Source organism: Pelodiscus sinensis, chromosome 4 (genome assembly GCF_049634645.1).
Source record: "Pelodiscus sinensis isolate JC-2024 chromosome 4, ASM4963464v1, whole genome shotgun sequence".
Classification (NCBI taxonomy): Eukaryota; Metazoa; Chordata; order Testudines; family Trionychidae; genus Pelodiscus; species Pelodiscus sinensis.
Window position 1 is genome coordinate 124,906,155 of NC_134714.1, and position 24,837 is coordinate 124,930,991.

Consider the following 24,837-nt stretch of genomic DNA (forward strand, 5'->3'; position numbering starts at 1 on the left):
CTGGCTCCAAGCTGCTGCAGTAAGATTGGGCTGAAATGGTCTTCTCTCCCTGGGGCAGCCTGCCTACTGACCCCCTCATCCACAGCCCACACAGAGCAATGATTTAAATGAAGAAAAACAAAAAGATTTGAGAAAGGCTGGGTACATCTTTGAGAAAGTGGAGGGACTGGAGCCAGAAGAGGGAATGGCTGGCATCAAAAGAAAGGAGAGAAATGAGAAGAAACAGGAGGCAGAAGAGAATAGGGTCAAGGAGACTTGTTATGGGTTGGCCAGGAAAAGAAAGGCTTCTGGTTTAGAGATAAAGAGGAAGAGAGCCCAGATACCATGTTGATGTGCATCAGAAATGTCTACCTAGATAGTGTCAGAGAGCTCCTACTGCAAGGTAATTGTTTTGGCTTTGAAGAGATCACCAAGGTGTTGGGCAGGGGAAGAAGAATGGCCCAGCGGCTCCGGCACTGGATTATTTTCATCTAGGCTGGGGATGTTCACATGGCATCTTGTCTGCTGTCCTGCCCAAGGTGTGTTTTATCTCACCCCGTTCTCTTGTCTGTATTTCAGGATGCCTTCATGGCGTTCCACCTTGACAAGGCTCTGGTGAGAAAGTACATGAGCTCGCTGCTGATTGGGGAACTGGCACCGGATCAACCCAGCTCTGAGCCCAGCAAAAATGTGAGTGTCGTAAAAGCTGGACATTGGGATGGGATTGTGGCAGCAAGGGGGATGTGTTGATATCTCTCCTTGGTGACCAGAACTCCCAGTAAATGGTAAAGCACATTGCATCTTGGACACATGCCTCTTTGAAACTTCCTGTTGGTGTCATGGCAGTACCAGCCTGGGAAAACAGGGCCTGATGGTCACAGGTTCCCTCACGTGTTACTACAAAACTTGTGGGTTGGGGAGCTGAATGCGTTAGCTGCAGGCTCTCCTCAGTCATAGACTCAGACCTCAAAGTGTCAGGGGTCAGATCCCGTCAGCCATAGGCTCTCCCCGTGTCACAGAGACCCTTCACCCACCCAAGAATCACAGCAAGTCAGCTACACACTTCCCCTGATGTCATAATTGCTTCCTGTGAGAGGACTCTAGCTTTCCACCACTGCAGCATTGACGCCCCTGGAGCTCCCAGGGCTCCTAAAGCTGCTGGCTGCTGTCCTGCACACCCAAGGCAGAGTGCTGGAGGTGCGTCTCTCTGCAGGAGTTGCTGGTTGAAGACTTCCGGGAGCTGCGCACCACTGTCGAGCGGATGGGACTCCTCCAGCCCAACCACCTCTTCTTCTTCCTGCTTCTCTTGCACATCCTGCTGCTGGATGCTGCCGCCTGGCTCACCATCTGGTACTTTGGGTCATCCTTGCTGCCTTTCCTCTTCTCTGCATTGCTGCTGGGCACCGTCCAGGTAACCTGCGCGGGGGCCATCTTATTCTACCACAAACTCAGGGCCAGTGTTGTATCCCCAGGTGCTTCTGTCAGTACCCGCGAGACTCTTTTACTCGATGATCCAAGATCATTTTGAAAATGATTCTGCAAGGCAGAGCGAGGGGAGCTGAAAACATTTGTAATCTCTCCCAGCAAGACGCACTGTGATGAACAGTGTCAGGTTCTTCATTCCTTGCCTCTCTTAACTGGAGGGTCTATAGAGGAGGAGCAGTGGTTGTGGGAAGCTCCCAGCTAGTTTAGACCCAGCCTCTCTTAGGAGGAGGTGCTTTTGGGAGTAAACCAGAAGCTCTGAATGTGGCAGGATCACAAGAATTCCTGTCCCCTCCCTTCCATCCAAAGGTGAGGTTGAAGTGTGTGTGTGTGGGGGGGGGGAGCGATGCAGTCCCTTGACACAGGCTTTTTGAGTGAGTAGTTAGAAGGGGTATCCCATGTATCTCGTCCCCATAGTCTGCTCGAGCACTTCCTTCGTCCTGGTCTTTCTGTAGGAACAACAAGGCTGTACTTCTCTGCTCTGGTTTGGATGAACTTTGAGAGACACTAACAGTGGCCACGCATTCCTGGTGTTCCCATGGGAACGCGGCCTACAGGACATAGCAGCTCTGAAAGCCCCAGCTGTTTCTCCTTTGCCCAGGTGGTCCCTCTGGAATTACAAAGGCTACTTTGTTACAGTGCTCTGACCAGCCTGTAGAGAATAAATGTCCCGATTCTTAGATCCATAGCCTTTTCTTCGTGTGCCCCCTTCCCCACGAAAACAACTCCCCAGTGCTCTGTAACTTCCCGCAGTCGAGAGGGGGTCTGGAGTTTTGTGGCTGTGCAGGGAGGGACTGATGTTTGGGGTTGTGTGGGCAGTACAGGGTGCTCTCACCTGCTTGAGGTGAACCGTCAGGAGAGCAGGAATGTTGTCCCTACCGCTGCGGGTGGAGAATGAACTCTGTGGCAGAAACTCACTGAGTTCAGGATGTTGTCTCTATGACCCCTTTTGTCTTTCAGGCCCAGGCTGGGTGGCTCCAGCATGACTTCGGGCACCTTTCAGTGTTCAGCAAATCCAAATGGAACCACTTGGTTCACAAGTTTGTGATTGGCCATCTGAAGGTAAGTGTTCAGTGCTTAGAGCCATGGTCAGAGTTTTCACATGGAGTCCTGCAGGTTCAAGAAGCACCTTGTTCCCAGAACATGACAGGGAGGGGAATGTGGTGCAGCTCTTGGAAAAGGCCAAAAGGTACATGAATAGTGGAGGAGTTGACTTGTATTTGGCAGCATTAAAGGTTTGGTCTCGTTTGTTCCTGCAGGGTGCACCAGCAAGCTGGTGGAATCATCTGCACTTCCAGCACCATGCCAAACCCAACTGCTTCCGCAAGGACCCTGATGTTAACATGCACCCCTTGTTTTTTGCTTTGGGAAAGACGCTGTCTGTGGAGGTGAGTCTGAAGGATGTCTGGGGCAGGTTGGGTCACTGGAAGGATACTTCAATAAAAGGATCCAAAATCAGGCAGCAGTATCAAGTAGGGGAGAACACTGACTACTAAGCACAGCTGCAGAACAGCTGGGTTGCCCCTGCATTTCAGGCATTCTGGGGCAGTGTTGGGAGAGACAGCCCTCTTGCTCAAAATCCAATTTCTTGTGAGAGATGATGGAGAGGCAGTAGCCTCCCTGTAACTAGGGTTGCAACCAGCTTCCATTATTTTTTTATTTTGATATAACCTTGATTTGAAATTTTCAGGCTAAATGTGTTTTCCCAGATTTACTCAGGAGACCAAAGAGAAAGTCCATTAAACTGCTTTTGAATCAGTATAAAAATTACTCTCCTTTGAAATGTTGTACTATATTTAACATTGCTTTGTCTCACCCTCCAAATAGCTTGTTATAATTCATTCAGCTTTCTATACAGTTACACTTCATTAAAAGTTGCTTTTTTTTTGGCTGTGATTTAGAATGTGTTAAAGATTGCTCCATGATGATGAGTCAGTGATCATTTTCTCAGCTGGAGGAGGGCTGTGATGAGATATAGATCTGGATACAAGTGGCTTGTTTTGCTAATTTCAGATTAGGGTGGCTAATTTTGGTGCTCCAACGAGTGAAGCACCTGCTAGCAAACATGAGTGATTCAAGCATCCTATGTTGTAGCTCAACCAAAACATTAGCTAATTCAGTGCTGCACCCATAAGCCCACTGAAATCAGTGGGGATCTGTGAGTAGGTTTCTGTGAGATTTGGAATGGGTCCCAGCGGGAGTGCAGATGCATCCCTGGTGTAACATTTCTGGAAACGGTTTTGGCATTTGGGTTTTTAAAACATGAATATAGTTACTGGCTCAGACTTTTCCCTGGAACTGAGGAGTTGTTGATCTAGTCAGTGCAGGGAAACAGTAGATATGATATGTCTGGACTTTCGTAAAGTTTTTAACACAATTCCAGTATGATATATTTGTAAGAAAACTGAGGAAATATGGTCCTGATGAAGTTACTATAAAATAGATGCAGAGCTGATTAATAGAACAGTTTCAGAAATAGTTAGCAATGGGTCACTATCAACCTGATAGGGCATATCCAATAGGGTGCTGCAAGGGTCTATATTGGCTGCAAGGGTCTATATTAGTGTCTGGGATAATGGAGTGGAGAGTATGCTTATACAATTTGTGGATGACACATGGCTGGGAGAAGTTGCAAGCTTTTTGGAGGACAGGGTTTGAATTCAAAGTGATCTATTGGAGAAATGAGCTGAAATCAGTAAGATGAAATTCAATAAAGACAAGTGCAAAGTAGTACACTTAGGAGGAAGAATTAAATGCACAAATTCAAAATGAGGAATAAGTTGATAGGCAGCAGTACTGGAGAGAAGGATCTGGAGATTATAATGGATCACAAATTGAATATGAGTCAACAGTGTAGCGTGATGGAGAAAAAAGGCAGATAACATTTTGGGATATATTAAGGAGAGTCATAGGCAAGACTTGGGAGATAATTCTTCCATTCTGCTTGGTGAGGCTTTAGTTGGAGTATTACAGTTTAAGAAATATGTAGACAAATTGGAGAGAATCCAGAAGAGAGCAACAAAAATTACATGAGGTTTAAAAAAAATCTTCCCAGTGAAGAAAGGTTAAAAATACCCTGTGCCTGTGAAGTATCAAGGCAACAAGGCTGAGGAAGAACATAACAGGCTTCAAATGTTAAGAGATGTAATAAAGAAGACAGTGATTAGTTCTCCTTGTCCTCCAAGAGTAGGAAAAAAAGGGTACATTTACACAGCAAGGTTAAAGTTGGAATAAGCTACACAACTTCAACTACTTCAATTGCATCGCTTAAGTCGAAATAGCTTATTTGGGCTTTGGGTGCTGTCTATTCAGCAGGAAGTTGAAGAACGAACACTCTTCCTTCAACTCCCTTACTCCTCGTAAAATGAGGGTTACCATGAGTTAGAGTAAGAAGTCCTTCTGCTCAGCATTGTTTCAAAATAAAAGCTTGTAGTATAGACATGCTCTTTGTTATTTCGGAATAATGTCCGTTATTCTGAAACAGTGCTGCTGGGTAGACGTAACCGAAGTGATCAGCTTAGTTTGCAGCGAGGTGGAAAACCTTTATAGTTAGCATTGGAACAGATTACCTCAGGAGGCTGTGGAATCCCCATTGGGGAGATTTTTCAGAACAGGTTAGGCAACCCCCCATCAGGGGTATCAAGATACTATGTGGTCCTGCATTAGCAGGGGGTGCTGGACTAGATGACTTCTCCAAGTTACTTCCAGCCTTAGGTTTCTATGATTCTGTGATTCTGTGACTCTGTTTATGGGGAGCTAGCAGGGTAGTCTGAGGATGGCAGTAATATGGTCTCACTTATCTAAACTGAAAATCAAGTGTTTCCAAGACAGGAAAATCTATTTATCCTTGTTTCCATGGAGATAACCACCTATACTCCATGGAAGTATTTGTCTCTGCTTTGGTGGTTAATCTGATGTGGGTGGAGGTTCTAAACACTGCTACGTGTATTAATAGCATCATGTTTTATTTTAGTTTTTGTATTTTTGCATAGCATACACATTGTGCTTTGTACCATGTGCATTTTCCCAGTGCTAGGAACTGTATTAAACAGCTAGAAGGCAACCTTATGGGATATTGCCAGCTTCTGCTATCAATAGCAAGTTATAGTGTAGAGTAAAACCCCAGTCCAGCATGTACTTAACTTTAAGCACAAGACTAGTTCCACTGGGCTTCAAAGAGACTACTGACATGAGTATTGTTGGTGATGAAGAAGAGTCCATCTCAGATCCAAGATCCTCCTGGTCCCTGGTTTATTCCAGAGCATTACAGAAGGCAAAATTCAGCTACAGGTCTGTCTGTTGGCCTATGTGTATCACCCAGGTGATAAGCACTCTCTCCTGCACATGTGGTGGGACCTTTTGTGCATGCCAGAGTAGAGGGAGCTTTCTGGATTAGAATCATCCACATGGAGCCATTTTGCTGATCTTCATTCTTTCAGTAGAGGAAGGATGGAGCAGAGTAGGATCACCTGTTCCTTCTCTACAAAGGTGACGGCTCTAATCTGGGCTGGCTCGCAGATGTGCTTTATTAACTTAGAGAGACAAGGAGGCTGAGGTAATACCTTTTACTGGACCAACTTCTGTTGTTGAAAGAGGGAGGCTTTTGAGCTACCCTAGAGCTCTTCTTCACGTCCCTCATGGTAGCTCAGAAACGTGCCTTTTTCACCAACAGAAGCTAGTCCACTAAAAGATAGTATCTCACCCATCTTGTCTCTCTAACATTTTGGGACCGTCATGGCTGCAGCAACATCACAAACAATAACTGAGTATACATCAAAGCATTCCTATTTTCTGAGTCCCAGTGACTGAGTTGAAGGATATGGATTGGGTGGTGATCAAAACCCTAGAGAGGTTTGGGTGTGTGTTGTCTTCCATCTTCGCAATCTCCTTCCTTTGGTTAACAGGCTGGTGTGAGTTAATCCTGAGAGCACAGAGAAACCTGTGCACATGGCTTGCTGTTGGATGTATTACTTGCCAATGAGAAGCACAGTCAAGAAAGTAATTTCAAATACTTCTCTGATGGACTGTATTTTCTAATGGACAACGTACCCTAAATTCTCAGTTACTGAGGGTCAATCTTCATTCATTGATATATTTGCTTTCTGCAGCCAACTCTTTGTATGTCTTTTCACGAATAATGTAGCCAAATAGTTAGGTGTCAATATCCAAAGTGCATTATAAAGTTTATTCACCTATATTTGGCTTATTGATGATTATGTACTATAAGTATCATATGATTTTTTTAAAAACAAATTTGGTGGATACTATCTAAGCACAATACCAGATGTATCGATTCTCATTTCTTAAGCTGTGTATTATGTACCTTTCTAACATTAGCTTTGATAAAATTTGGTAGTGAATGCCGTCATTTGTCTGTGTGGGTCTTATCAGCTCTTTAGTCTCTAGAGAACACTTTTGATACGACAAAACCCTGGAATTGGTCTGAATAATAAATAGGATTACATTTGTGATGTGGCTTCAGTGCCCCCTGCTGGGGTAGAGCTTGTGGTGCATGCTAGCATTCACATTTCAAGGGCCTAGACCAGTGTTTCTCAACCAGTGGTACAATACCCTTAGGAGCAGGGGTGGCCCGTGAGCCTAGGCAGACTAGGCAGTTGCCTAGGGAGCCGCCGGCCCGGGTGCCCTATGATGACGTCACGGCCATTGACGGCCGAGCAGACGGGGGCGCCAATCGCGCCTTCCACCTAGGGCGCCAGCTGCTGCAGCCGGCCTCAGGCCACTCCTGCTTAGGAGTACTTGAGAGAAGTCTGGGAGGTACATCAACAGAACTGAAATTTGGAGAAAACTGAATTTTTGTTTTAAGTTTTACAGCACTTTATTATTTTTGTACTTTTTACACCCAAAAATTTCATCACCTGCACAGCTATGATTACATTGATTAAACAAATGTGTTGCAATGGTAGAAAAAAATGTGTGACTGAAAACTGTAAGTACTGGGGGGCACTTATTTTTTTTAAAAAAAGAGGGTACTTTTTGCGGGGGGAGAGAGGGAAAGGGGTACTTTATAAAAAAAGGTTGAGAAACACTGACCTAGACTAGCCAGTTGTAAGTCAGAGGCAGGGTGGGGAGTAGCCTCTCTAGAAAATATAACATAAATATAAAATAGGGTCATGTGGTGCTGAGAGAGATATTGGCATGAAGAGACAACTGATGGGACCTCATGTGGCTTCTCTCTGGGAGATCTTTACATGGTCATTTTTTCTGACAGAGTTGGTAGGGGATTTGTGAATCTCTCTCCCTCTTTCAGGGAGAGCAGTGGAAGTACTTGTATAAGTGTCTCTGTAGTCCAGATAACCTGCTGTATTCTCTTTTCCCTTCACAGCTAGGGATGAAGAAGAAGAAGTTTATGCCTTACAATCACCAGCACAAATATTTCTTTATAAGTGAGTATTTCCACTCCTGGGCAGTACCAGCCATCACCAGAATCCTCCAATTAATGCTTCATGTTTCCACATTCTTTTTTTCCTCTCTCCTAGTTGGCCCCCCAGCCCTGGTGCCCCTCTATTTCCAGTGGTACATATTCTACTTCACAGTGCAGCGTAGACAGTGGGTGGTGAGTATCTCCCGCTTTGCCAGACCTGGTGGTATCTCCCTCTAGTTTTCTGGATAATGTTTGGTGTGAGGAGTTGGCACTGAAATATCAGAGGGAAGGACCTGAGCCTCTAGTGGCTGGTCACCATGTTCCTCTGTGACACAGTGGCCAGGTGTTTGAGTGGTGCCAAATCCTCTGAGCTTGGGTGTCTGTCACCTAATGCATGTGTTGTTTGGTCTGTGCGGGACCAGCTCCTACTCTGGTAAGAAAGGCAGCTGTCAGGTCTCTGCTGCTGGGCAGGAATGGCAGTCAGTCAGCAAGGCTCTCTGAGTCTGTCTTCTCAAATTGTGGGGCTGGAGTAGCTCTGTGGTGCCTGATCATCAGATGGCACATGTTGCTGGCTTGGGCCAGGAAGGAGGACAGTGCTTACCCTTCTGTGGCTGCCTGAGGAGGAAAACCATTGAAAGTTGAGGGGAACGGGAAAGAACAGAGTAGAAATGAGAAGAGCTGATAATGGGATTCGGTGCCTTGTCTGCCTAGGACAAGTACATTACAAAAAAAGTAGATTTTCTCCTGGGGGGGGGAGGCCCCTTTATCCTACTTCTCCCATTCAATTTTGGTGGTGGAGCCTCCAAGCTCCTGCTCTACAGCCCAGCATGAGAGAGCACCCAGAGCAGTGTCAGGCTCCTGGGTGCCTCATGTGCCACTTCTCCCTGCCTGCAGAGGCTTTATTATCTCCCCTTTACACTGTTCGGCCTTCCCTATGGCCTAGAGCCCAGACCTCCAGAGTGGACTGGACCAGGGAGAATATGGGGGATTCAGGGGAGGAGCATGGTGGGGGGTATGCTGGGACAAAAGGGAGTTATGAGGGTTGGGAGGCAAATGCAGAAAAGGAAGAGCTCTATCCTGAGATTTAGGTGCCAGGTGGATCTGATTCTTGACTGAACAGAAAAGTAGCTGAGAGGATGAAAGCAGGAAAGAGAATAAGTACCGGAGAAAAGCCTGCTGGAAAGGGAAGAGGAACAAAGAATGGTGGGAGGGAAATGAGGCAGAATAAGGCTGTCGCTAGCAGCTGCTGCTTTTCCCCTTCCACCTCCAGAGTCTCTCCTTTTTACCCTCACTGCCCATTCTGGCTTCAGAGGTGAACCAGATATGACCTTTCAGCATGTGCCGCCTTTTGGCCCATGACCCGATCAGGCTGATTATGTGCTGGAGAGTGGAGGGAAGCTAAATCCTATGGGCAGTAAGGACAGGGGGGCGGGTGTCTTCAGGGCTGTATTTCAGATGGCACGTGTTGTGGGGGGCAGAACGGGAAGACTGGGATTACAGTGCTGATTTCTGGGGCTGCCAGTGCAGGTTTCTCTTTGTCTCCTCTCTGGCAGGACCTGGCCTGGATGCTGACCTTCTACATCCGATTCTTCCTCACCTACATGCCATTACTGGGGGTGAAAGGGCTCCTGGGGCTCTTTCTTCTGGTCAGGTATCACTTTCCCTACAGCCCCCAGTGGCTGCTCCAGCTCATAGCTGTTATCAGTCCCTCTGCTCTGCCCTTCCTGTGTCCTCCTGTCACTTTTTCCGTCTCTCCTTTTTGTCTGCCCCATCTCTTCTGTCCATTGTGACTTCCTGGGGAGACCATTTTCCCTGTGGTGTTATCACCTGTGTGGGCCTATGGCTGTCCTTTTGGTTGGAGTCTATGGGAGGGGTTTTATCAAGCAGTGACTACTTTGGCCCAGTCTATGGGTTTGTTCCTGGGCTGTCACGGCTTAGTGGGGCATATGGGGAGTGACTGTTTTGTGTGGGTTTGTCACACAGGTTCATAGAGAGTAACTGGTTCGTGTGGGTGACGCAAATGAACCACATCCCCATGCACATCGATTACGATAAGAACGTGGACTGGTTATCTACCCAGGTATGATCCTTTCCTTCCCTGGGAGCTGAGGGTGTGTGGGTGTAAACTCCAGATTAGGTGGCACTTTGCCCTAGCTGTTAGGGGTCAGAAGGGAGCCATAGGGTATAATAGGGTTCAGTAGGGAAAGGCCTTGTGATCACCCTGGAATCTGTGGTAATGGGATGGGAGCCTGCACTCAGAAGGGCTGGCATGGTGACTGCAGGGTGATCTGGAGTGAAAGAGGCAGCTATGTCCTTCTTGCTTCTTGTGCCTGGCTCCTGTGTGAGGAGGTCTCTCAGAGGAGAATTGCGACAGATTTGGCCTAATCCTGCTGGTGAGACCAGTTCAGTATTGGTTCGGACTGTGATCCCATATCCCAGAATGCCATTCTCACCCCGGCCTGGCCCCACTGTCCGCAGGAGCGAGAGCTCCCCATCCTCAGCTGAATCTGTTCCAATGAGAGCAGAGTGAGGATGAGGAGGAGGTACCAGGTTGTCCTACTGTTCAGGCAAATGAGAAAGGAGCATTCACAGAACCACACTCACTGCTCCCCTTTTTCCTCAGCTCCAGGCAACGTGTAATGTTCACCAGTCTCTGTTCAATGACTGGTTTAGCGGGCACCTGAACTTCCAGATCGAACATCAGTAAGTATAGGTACCGGGGTGAAGGAACATCGGTTACTATGGGGAGGGCAAAGGATCCTGTGGGGCATCAGTAAAGACAGGCACAAAGGACAGGAAATCTATGGGACACCAGGCATGGAGGAGGAGAGGGAACTGTACTGGGCACCAGATGGGCAGGAATATTCTTGGGGCCCCAGTGACTACATCCATTGAAGGAGACAGTCTGGGGGATCTGTGAGTACAGGCCCTGATTAGCGTGAGAAAGGAATGCTATAGAGCACAGGGGCTGTGTCTAGACTGGCAAGTTTTTCTGGAAAATCATCTGCTTTTCCGGAAAAACTTGCCAGCTGTCTACACTGGCCACTTGAATTTCCGGAAAAGCACTGACGATCTCATGTAAAATCATCAGTGCTTTTCCGGAAAAACTATGCTGCTCCCATTTGGGCAAAAGTCTTTTTCCGAAAGACTTTTGTGCAAAAGGGCCAGTGTAGACAGCATAGTTCTGTTTTCCGCAAAAAAGCCCCGATTGTGAAAAAGGCGATCGGAGCTTTTTTGCGGAAAACCGCGTTTAGATTGGCCACGGACGCTTTTCTGCAAAAAGTGCTTTTTCGGAAAAGCGTCCTGCCAATCTAGACGCGCTTTTCCGAAAATGCTTTCAACGGAAAACTTTTCCGTTAAAAGCATTTTCGGAAATTCATGCCAGTGTAGACGTAGCCTAAGTGATCCCAGAGCCAAGGTGGGAATAATGCATCTGTGAGGTTTGCTCCTTGTGGAAAGGCAGGAAGCCTGTGAAGCACTGAGCGAGAGGCCAGCTCCCTTGCAATGTAAATGGTGGAGTCTCTGCAACTTGAACTCTTTAACCCCGATTTGAGGACTTCACTAACTGAGCCAGAAGTTAGGGGTCTACTACAGAGGTGGGTGGGTGAGGTTCTGTGACCTGCAGTGTACATGTAGGAGGTCAGACTAGATGATCCTGACGATCCTTTCTGCCTTAAAGTTTATGAGAGCTCACTAAGACTGCCCCCTTTTCTCCCCACAGCCTTTTCCCCACAATGCCTCGACACAACTACTGGAAGGTGGCCCCCCTGGTGAAGTCCCTGTGTGCCAAGCACGACATCGAATACCAGTCTAAGCCCCTCTTCACTGCCTTTGCAGACATTGTGCAGTATGTATCAGTCAATGTAAAAATGTTGGATAGTAGCCTTTGACAAGATGGGGACACTGAGCCTTGTGGGAAGACAATGGCCATTGTGGGAAAGCAAGTCTGCTAGTGATGTGGGGTGGAAGGGCTACCGGTGCACAGAAGAGAGGCAGTAGAAATAGAATTGAGTGGTTCAGGGGACTGAGAATGGGATATGGACCCATTTATATCTCACCACTGGTTTGAATCAGATGCAGATAGCTAGTGTGGACATTCTACTGGAGAACCCTCCACCAGCGGCTTCTTCTCCCAGCTAGTTGACTCCCCTCTCGTCACTCTGCTATTATGCCAGCATGGGGGTCTGCTAGACAGGTCTGTCCCAAGCCTCATTCATTCCTTCTTTCTCTTTTTGTAGTTCTTATTTGCAGCCTTGAAACCTTGCTTGACCATGTCTTCTCCTTTGCTTGCCTCCTTCCTTTATATCTCCTGGTGGGTTGTTTGCTTTAACCCTCGGCTCATACAGCAGTTCCTTATGACTCCATAGTGACTTGTCCTATGCCTGTCCCAGGATCTGTAGCCTGAAGTCGCTGTGTCTTTGAGGGCCTTCCTGATACGTTCCATGCGAGAGATTTAAATATTACGCTACATTTCATTCCCCCAGCCCTCAAATGTGCTGTCTTGATCTTTAATTTCACTGTGCTGCTATATTTCATCATTTTGTTGCTAAACTAATCAGACTCCCTCTCTTTGTCCTGCAGCTCTTTGAAGGATTCTGGGGAGCTCTGGTTGGATGCCTATCTACATAAATAAGCAGCAGCAGCTCCACATAGAGGTATTCCCCTCCCTTGCTGCCTCCCAGAAGACACAGCACCGAGGGCAGAGAGCTGGCTAAGCCAGAGGTGTGGAGCTGCAGAAGCTTAATTCCAGTAATGAGTGTGGGGTTTTTAAGATGTTTGTTCTTAGTCCTTCTCCTACTCCTCCTCTTTTGGCACTGAACAATAGAGAGGATGCGAAGGGAGGAGACCACCTGCCTGGAAAGAGGAGTCTGTGGGCCTGGGAATTAACACCCTTCTGTCTGGTGACATTTCATTTGCTGTGTCTGTAGGAAAGAAACCTTTTATCTAACATAGATATTTCTGAGATGCCTGGCACCTTGGTATCTAACCCCTGCCCTGCTCTGGCCCCATGTACGCGAATCAAGGAATCTGGCACAATCTGAGGTTGATGAAAATAGGAGTTGGGTGTGGGGAAGAGGGAGAAATGCAAGTGTGGGGAAGAGAACTATGCGAGGGCTGTGTTGTTAAGCATCATTATGCATTTAAGAATGGCAGCCCCAGTGCAAACCTTGGAGAAGCAGGGTAGAGAAGAGAGGTCAAACCACTGGGCAAGGGCTTAGACGGCTTTGTTGGGACAAATCTGAGAAGAGAGAGACCAAACCACAGCGGAGGCACAGATGGGATGCCAGAGCTGTTCCATAGATGCGGGGTACTTGGCATGCTGTGCCAAATGGGAGTGCTGGTATATACATGCCTTGTGTGGTTTTTTTTTGTAAAGGTAGGAGGGTGGGCCCCTGGATTCCTGAGTAAATGATCATATTGCAACTTCCACTGGAGATGGCTTGAATAGCCTCCACAGCCATACTCCTAAAAGTGAAAGAGTTGATGGGCCAGTTACTGATGCTCTAAAAAGGTAGACATTAGTGCAAATGGAGCCTCTAGTCCCCCAGATGAGCCCTTAGCAGTTTAGGAAGAAAAAGACTGTATAACTAATCCATGGACCCGTGGGAGTGCACACTCGTTATACCCTGTGACTACTGAGGCGTTTGTGTATAGGGAGAGAACTCAGGGTTTTCTACATCTAAAGCACAGGATGCTCCCATGTGACCTACAGGCAAATCTTCCCCTGCTGAGGCATTAGTGTTCAGGATACCACTTGAACATGTCTAATATAGCAGCCAGCAGAGGGCAGTGGAGGCATGCATTACATGCACACAAACACAGGCCAAATATGTTGTTCCTCTGGTTGTCTCTGGGTATGTGTGTCTACACTGCAATAAAAAGCCCACAGCACTCAGTCAGCCGGCTTGGGTGTGGAGGGCTTGGGTTGTGGGGCTAAAAATAGCCATGTAGTTGTTTGGGCTCAGGCAAGATCCCAGGCTCCAAGACCCTCCAGTGCCCTGGCTCTTCGACTGCAGTATAGACACCCTGATAAGAAATGTGCCTCCGAGACATGCTCTGAAAGGGCATGGGCTTCACTGTAACACTGTCAAAATATGAATTAGCCTTAACAGTGTTTGCTGACACCACCTACAAGGCCTAACACCCCAACTGCCAAAGTACAAGTAGCACCTCACGTGACCTTTCCAACGGCTGCAGTTTGATCACTCGCTCCCTCCCTGCCCCCATCACTTCTTTGTGTTTGCGTCACCCCTCTCCAGGGGTCCAACCTCTTTCCTTCTCTCTTTGAGGTTCTTAAATGGACAAGTGTGACTGAGGACACTCCTCATCTTTCCTGCCTTGCCCTCCCTCTGGTACCTACTGCAGCCAGCCAACAGATTTTCCCAGTGAAGGTAACAGGTGATTCAGTCTACTCCACAGACTTTGGCTGGCACAGCTGTGTCAGGGTGAGAAGGGGTGTGATCTCTGACCTGCACAACTGGGCCAGCAAAAGTCTCTAGTGCAGACACAGCTACACCAGTGAACTGGGCTTTCCTTGGCTAGCTGGTTTTTCCTGGGATAGATGAGAGGGGCTGGAATAAGCTATGCCATTACAAAGCACAGTTTTGTTGGTATAGCTGTATCTTCACATGGCAAGCTTTGCCAGGAGGGTATACCGCTGTGTGTCATGCCAGCAAAGAGCTCCTTGTGTAGACATGGCCCTAGTATCTAAAGGGGATTGGGAAAGAAATCTAACTTTCGCTCTCTGGCCTGGGAAGAAGGCAATGTCACCTCACCTTCGACAATGGCTCGGATGAGAATTCATTTTTGTTTAATGGAATTAATTAAATTGCCATTAAATCATAAATTTGAAGCATTGAATAAAGAGTGTAAATTAAATGAAATCGTCTGGGCTCTTATGGTTGTTTTCCTCTGTTCTGTCCCTTTTCTTTTCCATCATTGTCTTTCATGTGGGGGATTAGAAAGAAACCTCCCTGTTTTTCCCCCATCCCTTCCAACATAAAGGTTAATCCAGTGGGATCGACAGTCACCATGGGCCCTGAGGCAAGGTGTAGGGGTGCCCTCAGGCAGTTAGCCCGTAGCGCCACCCAGACCACAGTGCCCCCTCAGCGCCGCATGGAGCAGAGCTCTGGCAGCAATTCAAAGGGACCCAGGCTACGGCTGCTGCCACTGTGAGCTCCGGGCCCCTTCGATTCTCAGGGCTTCGGGGCAACTGCTCCCTTTGTCCCCCCACCCCTGTCGGTGGTCCTGGGTTCATCTCATCTGTGCAGCAGACGTGGCTTTCTTGGGACTGGTTTACAACTGTGGAGTGGGCTCCTACAGGAGCTAAGGGTCGTCACCTGTTCCAAGTTTAAGTTGCACTCTTGCCCTCACCAGCATAAACACAGAGCGGGACAGAATTCTATTTCCAGGCTGGGTGCTGTCCAGAACTCTGTATTTTCTCCCTCTGTCTCCCTGAAAGAGACATGCACAGTGACCCTGTGGTTCAACTCTGCAGGACACACAACATGTACTGAAGTAGCAGGCAGAGGTGGAAAAACTGAGGGGAAACTTTGAAGTGCAAAACTAAAAGGCAGACTGAGGCAAGGCAGGAAATGTTGCACGTGCTGACTCTGCTCCAGTTCACCCAGTTGTGGGATGATCTTAGAGCCGAAATAAAGTCTCATAATCTTAACTTTCTATAGCAGCTTTCATCATTCCAGGCTGTTCAGATACCACAAAAGCAAGTAATGTTGACACTTTCTGTATAACTTCCAACAGAGCCTCAGGCTTTGTCTACACTGAACAGTTCAAAGTGCAGCCACGGCAGCACTTAAAACTGAAAGTGTGGCCACCGCACAAGCGCTGAGAGAGAGCTCTGCTAGCGCTCTGTGTAAACCATCTCTACGAGGGGAGTAGCTAACAGTGCTGAGAGCCTGGTTCACATTTGTGGCTTTACAGCATTGTAACTTGCAGCGCATGGAGAGGGTGTTTTTTCACACCCTTGAACCAGAAAGATACGGCGCTGTAGAGCATCAGTGTAGACTTGGCCTCAGTTTCAAAAGATCTCATCTAAAATTTTTAACAAAGTATTTTCCTTTTTGTGACAATCCACTGGCTTTCATGTCTTTAAAGATGCCTGGGACGTGTTATCCTGGCATGCCATACATTCCAGAAGAGTCCTGGAATCATTGACCTCCCAGAATTATTGCATTGTTGCTGGTCTCCGGTTATAAGACACAGAGTGGGTGAGGTAATATCTTTTACTGGGCCAACATCTGTTGGGGAAAGAGACAAACTTTCAATATGCACTGAGCTCTTTTTCAGGTCACCCCAGCCTTCAAGAGGATCACTGTGTAGCTTGAAAGCATCTCTTTCACCAACAACAGATATTATTTTGCCTTGTCTGTTCCAGAATAAACTTAAAAAACAATGAATAGTCTAGCAGCACCTTAAAGACTAACAAAACAGGTAGGTGCTGCTAGACGACAGGCAGTCCCCGAGTTACGTACAAGATAGGGACTGTAGGTTTGTTCTTAAGTTGAATTTGTATGTAAGTCGGAACTGGTACATATTGTAGGGGAAACTCTAGCCAAACATTTCTCCAGAGCTCAGTTTTATTCTCCCACACCTCACTTCCCTCAGTCCTTTATTCTCAAGCCTAGGTGTCTGCTGAGAAAAGCCGCTCCGCGTCTCCCTGGTCTGCTGGGGGAGGGGGGAAGGCGCTAGCTTCGCGTCTCCCTGGTCTGCGGGGGGGAAGCAGCTAGTGCGGGGTTGCCTCACCCCGTTTGTAAGTAGGGATCCGATGTAAGTCAGATCCATGTAATCCGGGGACTGCCTGTATTTGTTGTTTTTTTTAAGTTTTCCTATTTACAGACTAACTTGGCTACTCCTCTGAAGTTTTTGTTCCAGAATAATGCATTCTGGAACTTTTCTAGTGCATCCAGAAGAGCCACTAAATTTTCAAGGACAGAAATTTCCATTCATACAGAACTGCCACAAGATTTATTCTATACATACTGGAAATGGTTCAAAAATAAGTTAACATGTATTCACTTGATTGCCCAGACAGCACAAATGAGCATTTAGTACTCTTTTCAACTGTGTAGGTCATCTGTAACATAATTAATGTAGCCTTAAATGAATGACATGAAATAACCACAGAGTGGTAACAGAAAGGTGAGGAATCTGGAAGCCTTACAGGATATTTAAGGAACACTGATGGATGCTTAGAGGGTCAGAGCTTTGTTCAAAAAAGCAGCCATCAATGCCCAGTACAAAGCATGCTTTTGCAAATGTGAGAGAAGGCTTCCTAAAACGTTCTGACCATAATTAAGTGGGAGGGATCAGATCATGGATGAATGCCCTGAAACAACCCTTTACTGGAAGAGTGAATAGCTCAGGCGCCTTTCACATTTGCATCACCATGTATGATTCAGTTCAGATCAACAGGGAATGAAAGTTGTTACAAGGAAGTATTTTGTACTTAATGCATATTTGAGGTTCATACAAATCTATTCATTCTAAAAGGTGTCTTAAGTGCCAGCCTACGTTGCAAACATGTTAGTGGAACTACATCACTTGTGGGTGTGGAAAATCCACACTCCTGAGTGATGCAGTTATACTGACCTAAGGCCTCTTGTAGACAGCTTCTCCCATTGACATAGCTGACACCTGGGGATGTTGGGGTACCTATGCTGACAGAGAAGCTCTCCTTTCAGCATCGGCGGTGTCTTCACTCAGTGCTACAGCCTAGATGAGGGAGGGACGACTAAGAAGGCTAATGGAAAGTAGAGCGCATGGGGCGGGGGAGATGCTCCAAAAATGGATGTTAAGCAAGTCTATTTCTATTCAATTTCTCCTTGAGAAGGTTAATACAGATGACTCCTGCCACTCTTCAAATTAACACAGTTTCACTCTTAAGTGCTATGCCAGCTGCTGCTATGGAAAGGCAGGGAAAGATCAGCGCCTAAGAGGCATTCAAAAACCCCTGCACTTTCATCAATGTTCCTGTCTGCTTGTGGTGGAAATTTCTCAGCCTCCCACTGTAGACTAGTGTAGGCTAGACCAGGGCTCAGAGTCTAAACTTTCACGAAGGCTGGAAAGAACTTCAGTGATTGCAGCTTGATTGGGCGATTAGTTTTAAAGGAGATGTGAAATGCTTACACAGCAGTCAGGAAGGGGAAAGGTCTAGGAACCTGTATAATAACAGAGAAGCACTGTTCTGCAAATCACTATTGTTCATTTAAGAGAACAATTTTCTAGAAATAATACTAGACAGTTGATATGCTACTTCTTCTTTCTTCCTACCATGATCAATGCCTTCCTTGGTGTGTTATAAATTCTGCAAAGTTAGATCTGTATTTACCCTATGATAGTTACCGTTGGTGCCATCCATCTGTGATTTTTGGCAGTATCTTCCCTCTCATGTGCTTGGTGCTTTGGGGGTGTTTGTCTAATCCAGTAAGAACAATTACTGCCAGAGAGATATGAATGTAAATCCTCAAGGAGTGCAGACAGGGTTTTCTTGGTTGTTTTAGGAACTGGATATTTCTATTTGTTTTGGGGTTTTTTTTTTGGCAGTACTAGAAATGCAGAAATAGTGTGGGCTGCTTGAATCTGCTGGATTGGTTTGAGGAGAAGCAAAGGGTTTGCCGCAGTTTCCCATACATCAGGATAAACGAAACTGAGGTGAGCTGGAATCTGCCAAAGACAAGGCAAGGGAAATGGACTTTTTAGGGATGAGTTCTGTGAGCCCTGGTCCACACTAGGGAGTTATTTTGAAATAACCCCCCTTATTTCGAAATAATAAGCAGCGCGTCCACACTACCAAGCCTGTTATTTTGAAATAACGGGCTGGTTATTTGGAAATCTGTACTCCTGCTTTCCTCGGGGAATAATGCTTATTTTGAAATAGTGGTAGCGTGGACACTCTGCTGCTGCTATTTTGAAATAACTACTCCCCAGAGTCATTTAAAGTAATCACTCTCCAGTGCTCTCCAGTGCTTCCTGGGGCTCTAATTCAGGTAGTGCGTCCACATTAACAGAGCCTTCCTCAGACTAATTTCAAAGCTCCCCCCTAGTGTGGACATGCTATAGCAGGGGTGGCCAATCAGTTAGACACGAAGAACCAAAAGAGTTGTGGATAGTAGTGCAAAGAGCCACACATCCCTCCCGCAGAGTTACCCCCAGCTCCTCCCACTGTAACCCAAAGCCCTCCCCCTCCCCCAGAGCCCGGCACCCCCAGGCCCCTCCCATTCTAACCCAATGCCTGGATCTCACCGCCACCGCCACAGCCATGCACTTCTCCCTCCAGGAACTGGGGCATGTGTACAAAGTGGATGTCCGGCTGCAAACGAGCTGTAACCCTGAAAGCCACATTTCTGTGAGCAAAGAGCCACATGTGGCTCAAGAGCCACAGGTTGGCCACCCCTGTGCTATATCGATTTTTGTTATGTGGGGAGTTATTTTGAATGGAGTTATTTCAGAATCATTTCCTAGCGTAGACATGCCCGGAGAGGCTAGTTATAGCAAAACAGGGATGGTTGCAGTTTGATGGGTCAGAGCACCAGGCCCAGAGGGGCTGGAGAAGAGAAGGGAGATGAGAAGCAGGATTGGGGATGCTGGTGAGTACTAAGGGCAGGGCATGGTGATGAAAGTGAAGTGATATCTCCTCAAAGTTAAGAGAAAGCAAATAGAGGCTCCTTGTTAGAAGGCAGACAAGGAAGCCCCCTCCCCACTCCCATTTTTCCACGTGCATTTCCTGTTTGTTTCAGGTTGAATTTTCATCCTGAGACAGGCCCACAAGCAGGACTCAGTTAGAGTTCAGACAAGAGGTCAAAAATTAGGGACTGGAGACAAAAGAGCATTGTCACAATTGGATACATAGGTATTTGTATGCTTGAGAGAGAGTGGTATTTCTCAATTTTCAGAACTGGCAATGCTGTCATGTTGAGAAACTGCAAAGGGGTCTTACAAAATCCGCTCTTTCAGAACAGCACATTCTTCAGAACTACCTGATGTATGTGGCTGTATAACCCAGTATATCTGGTCCTGCTTCAGCACAGGGGTCTTGACTAGATAACATCTCAAGTTCCTTTGCAGCCCTACATGTCTATGATTCTGTAACTAACAACAAAGTGGCATGCTTACTGAAATAAAGATGAACACATTCATAGGCCTTGGTGGCCTAAATACCAAACCACAGATGTAATAAATAATGCCAAGAATAAACAAAGAGGGAAAAATTAACTAACTTACAGGAACACGCAGCATTGGCAAGTTACAGCCTGCTATCCCCACTGAGATCTTGCAAGCCCAACAGGGACATTAACGGATGGTATTGCTGCAGTCAAGAAAGTTAGGAGCACAATGCAAACTTTTAAGAAGCTGCCCACACAGAACATAGATGAAAGCAGATTTTTGGCATTCAACCTGTGCTAAAGTAATCAGCTTGAGTTTCTGCTGTGTCAGGGTAATTTTGAAAAAAAATAATTGTGCCATATAAGTCATAGGTTACCAAAAAAACCAAACCTTCTATAAAGTCCTCGTTTACTAGAGGGAAACTGAATTAGATCACAGAACGATAAAAAAACTTATTCCTTTAGTAGCTTATATGATAAATACAATTACTATTGTACAGAAAGAAGAGATGACTAATTGTGATGACTAAGTAAGCCTAAAAGCAAGATTGGACAATTTGGTATGAAATTATAATGTAATTTCCAGCAAAGAGGAAACAGTCAATTATACTGACTGGGATTTCAGAAGTGAAAATGAACCAATCTGGATGGTGGGTAGCCTGGTCAGTCCGTGCTGCATTTGCTTAATATGTTGAACTGAGTGTTTCTCATTTTCTATCTGATTACAGTGCTTTGCTCTTACTAATCAATGATCTCCTCCTGGCAATGGAGACAGTCCAGAATATCCAGTAATTAGTGCTAGGCACATTTTTCTCCCAGGAGGAGTCTCCTGTGGGATTTGGCAAATGTATTTTGTCTCTGTTTATTTTGCCCAAAGAAGTAATGGATTCTTCAGATCAAGACTGGCTGCCTTTCTGGAAAATATGCGTTAGCTAGACACAAATTATTGGATTCAGTATAAGGGTGTTTGGGTGAATGTTAATGGCCTGTTCTTCAGAGAAGGTCTGACTAGAGGCTCTAATGGTCCCTAAGCTGTATGAATAACGTGAGGTTGCTGAAGGAAACAACAACATAGTTTTGGCTGCAATAGGCTAATAAGTCTCAACTCTTCTTCTCTTTATGACCAAATTTGGAAGGACAGTCATTTTAGCTTACCCAGTGTCTTGCCAAGATTGGTATCTTGGTAGCTATCCAAGGCCATGTCTTCACTAAACGGCAGATCGACGCTGCCGTGATCGATCTTCTGGAGTTCGATTTAGCAACTCTAGTTAAGACTCACTAAATCAAACTCAGCAGACACCCATGCCACTCCTGCTCCTGCAAGGAGTAAGGGAAGCCTATGGAAGCATTTGCTCCCATCAGCCTCCCACTAAGGGGACGGTGGAGAAACTTGAAACAAGCTACATTGACTCCAGCTATGTAATTAATGTAGCTGGAGATACGTATATTGATTCAACCTAAAGCCACTGAACTAACTTGTGAAACCTGTGTGTGATGGAAACCACGTCAAGCCAGGGGGTGCAGCAGCCATCTAGCTCCAGCTCCTATAACTAATGAGAATGACCTGTAAAAAGGGGTGAATCACTATAGCAAAATTGACAGTGAACACAAAATTACGTAGAGAAGTCAAAATTGCATAAGACTATAGGGTATTACAAAAGGATCTAACCAAAGTAAAGGGGGATCTTTCCCATCTCCCGACCCTTATAAATTAGGGGTTGGCCTATACTCTGACAATTAAGGGTTCATGTTCCTGATGTATTTGGTTATTATACTGCCTAATATAAGTGAGACCTTTTAGTTAACCCTATAAATGCCTAATCTTCTTTTAAAGTTTACTAAGCTCTTAGCCTCAGTGGTGTGTGCTGGGTTCCACACATTTATTATATTGGGTATGGGATGGAAAGATTTCCTTTTATCAACTTTAAATCCATCAATTTAATTAAATGTTACCTTGTTCTCTTCTTTATAAGAATAAAGACCTGCCCGAAATTACTCTCTGCATACCATCAGTGGCAACTGCTGGGGAGGGACACAAAGGGGACACTGGCCATGTGACCATCCCCCCATGTGACTTTTACCCACACCATCCCTAGCTTATGGGAGGGCTAAACTTCTTCCTTCCTCCGTCCCACCGCCACTGCACCCCACACTCAGCCTTTTCCTTCCATTGTCCTTGTCTGCAATTAATGGATTTTAGAATAATCAACATTTCTATCATCAATAATTGCTACTGCTGGTCAGAAATCAAAGAGTGAACATTTTAAACCATTTTCATTCCATTCATTTTTGAAACAAGTCAGTTTTTAAAAGATATTTTGCAGAATTTGTATCAAAATGTTTATTTTAGATCACTTTCAAAAAACGAAATGATCTATTTTTTCAAATAAAGGTTTTTTTAAATTGCTTTTGTAAAATAGTGCAGTCTAAATTATCTAAATTAGAAAGGTAAAAAACAAAACAAGACAAATGGACAGTAGAAAACAAGACAAACCCGAGCCAACTTCAGTCCCTCACCCAAAATCATGCCAATCCTTCTGGACAATTCATTACCCATAATCCACTTTGACTATATTGTCTTCATGAACCATAATGATTACCTAACAAAATAAAACGGATGACGACCAGTCATGAAGATTAGTGATGACTGAATATGGAGAACACCCATGACAACGATGACTAAACATGAACATGACCTAATCTGAAGAAGTCCAGGGGTATCCGAGTCTACATCTTCATTATATGCCACTTTTTGCAACATATTGTGTATATATAGGGTACCTACAGCCAGACTCCAGGGTAGATTCAAACTGGTGTTTTGCAATGTGATGGAACCAAGCTAAGAAAGCATGCAGTACAGACAATTCACACATCATCCTGGAAGCTTACACTCAACTGACTAGCTCCTGTGACCTCAAAGTCCTTTTCAGAGTCATACATTTCCAGGACACAGTTCTCTGTCTTATAAGCGTAACCTACATTTTTCAGTCCCAGATGCAATTAGAGTTCTTTGAAGGGTCAACAAACATGTGGACAAGAGGGATCCAGTAGATATAGTATACTTAGATTTCTAGAAAGCCTTTGACAAGGTCCCTCACCAAAGGCTCTTGTGTAAATTAGGTTATCATGGGACAAATTGGAAGATCCTTTCATGGATTGAGAACTGGTTAAAAGACAGGAAATAAAGGGTAGGAATAAATAGTAAACTTTCAGAATGGAGAGGGGTAAGAAATGGTGCTCCACAAGGGTCAGTCCTAGGATCAATCCTATTCAACTTATTCATAAATGATCTGGAGGAAGGGGTAAACAGTGAGGTGGCAAAGTTTGCAGACGATAATAAATTGTTCAAGGTAGTGAAGACCAAAGCAGACTGTGAGGAACTTCAAAAAGATCTAACAAAACTAAGTGATTGGGCAACAAAATGGAAAATGAAATTTAATGTGGCTAAATGTAAAGTAATACACATTGGAAAAAAATAACCCCAACAATACATACAATATGATGGGGGCTAATTTAGCTACAACTAATCAGGAAAGAGATCTTGGAGTCGTCGTGGATAGTTCTCTGAAGATGTCCATGCAATGTGTAGCGGCAATCAAAAAAGCAAACCGGATATCAGGAATCATTAAAAAAGGGATAGAGAATAAGATGAACTATATCTTATTGCCCTTATATAAATTCACAGAACGCCCACATCTTGAATACTGTGTACAGATGTGGTCTCCTCATCTCCAAAAAGATATACTGGCATTAGAAAAGGTTCAGAAAAGGGCAACTACAATGATGAGGGGTTTGGAACGGGTCTCATATGAGGAGAGATTAAAGAGACTGGGACTTTTCAGTTTGGAAAAGAGGAGACTAAGGAGGGATATGATAGAGGTCTATAAAATCATGAGTAGTGTGGAGAAAGTGAATAAGGAAAAGTTATTTATTTGTTCATATAATATAAGAACTAGGGGCCACCAAATGAAATGAATGGGGAGCAGGTTTAAAACTAATAAAAGAAAGTTCTTCTTCACACAGCACATAGTCAATCTGTGGAACTCCTTGCCTGAGGAGGTTGTGAAGGTTAAGACTATAACAGGGTTTAAAGAGAACTAGATAAATTCATGGAGGTTAAGTCCATTAATGGCTGTTAGCCAGTATGGGTAAGGAATGGTGTCCCTAACTTCCGTTTGTCAGAGGGTGGAGATGGATGGCAGGAAAGAGATCGCTTGATCATTACCTGTTTGGTTCATTCCCTCTGGGACACCTGGCATTGGCCACTGTTGGCAGACAGGATACTGGGCTGGATGGACCTTTGATCTAACCCAGTACGGCCGTTCTTATGTTCTTATGAAATTAGCTGTGTTAAAATGCACATTGTTCAAGTGAACCCACTTTGCTAAGTGATCCAGGCCAGTTTGTATAACTGACTCCATTCCCATTGTTATTACCGTTCCACCAGTGTATGTCACCTGCAAATTCTACTAGCAAGGATACTATATTTTCTTCCGCATCACTGATAAGATGAAGATATGTTTGAAATCATACTGATGGGTGCTCAGGAGGGTACAAGACCACATCCTTGTGTAGAGATGGTCCCAAAGGAAGGCTGACTCCTACTTCTGATCCCCTCCCCCGACTGCAACACCATCCCCCTGAATGCTCTAGGACTGCAACACCTTCTGCGTATCTCTATAGTTGGTGCTTTATTGCTCCTTAATCATTTGACATCTACATTCTCCTTTTCATTGCTGCTTATTCCAAGTGATTGGTCCTATTACACTATGCAAGTATAATTCGGGTCTCAGAATATCACAGGAATGTCTGGTGCTGTAAGGTCAGTGAAGAACTTTTGTAGCATGTTTTGGGATTATCAAAAGACAGCTA

General features: G+C 45.4%; 1 protein-coding gene across 4 annotated transcripts in view; it reads left to right on the forward strand.

The window, feature by feature from the left end:
• LOC102460779 (acyl-CoA (8-3)-desaturase) overlaps positions 1–14,727 on the forward strand; it is a 29,084-nt gene extending 14,357 nt beyond the window's left edge. For all 4 annotated transcript variants that reach the window (XM_075928379.1, XM_075928380.1, XM_075928382.1 and 1 more), the window contains 11 exons: positions 559–669; positions 1,193–1,390; positions 2,422–2,523; positions 2,721–2,849; positions 7,805–7,865; positions 7,959–8,035; positions 9,397–9,494; positions 9,827–9,923; positions 10,467–10,546; positions 11,565–11,690; positions 12,425–14,727. In XM_075928379.1, coding sequence (XP_075784494.1) covers positions 559–669; positions 1,193–1,390; positions 2,422–2,523; positions 2,721–2,849; positions 7,805–7,865; positions 7,959–8,035; positions 9,397–9,494; positions 9,827–9,923; positions 10,467–10,546; positions 11,565–11,690; positions 12,425–12,476 — 1,131 coding nt within the window. In that variant the 3' untranslated portion in view covers positions 12,477–14,727. The remainder of the gene's footprint in view (positions 1–558; positions 670–1,192; positions 1,391–2,421; positions 2,524–2,720; positions 2,850–7,804; positions 7,866–7,958; positions 8,036–9,396; positions 9,495–9,826; positions 9,924–10,466; positions 10,547–11,564; positions 11,691–12,424) is intronic.
• The last annotated feature ends 10,110 nt before the right edge of the window (positions 14,728–24,837 follow it).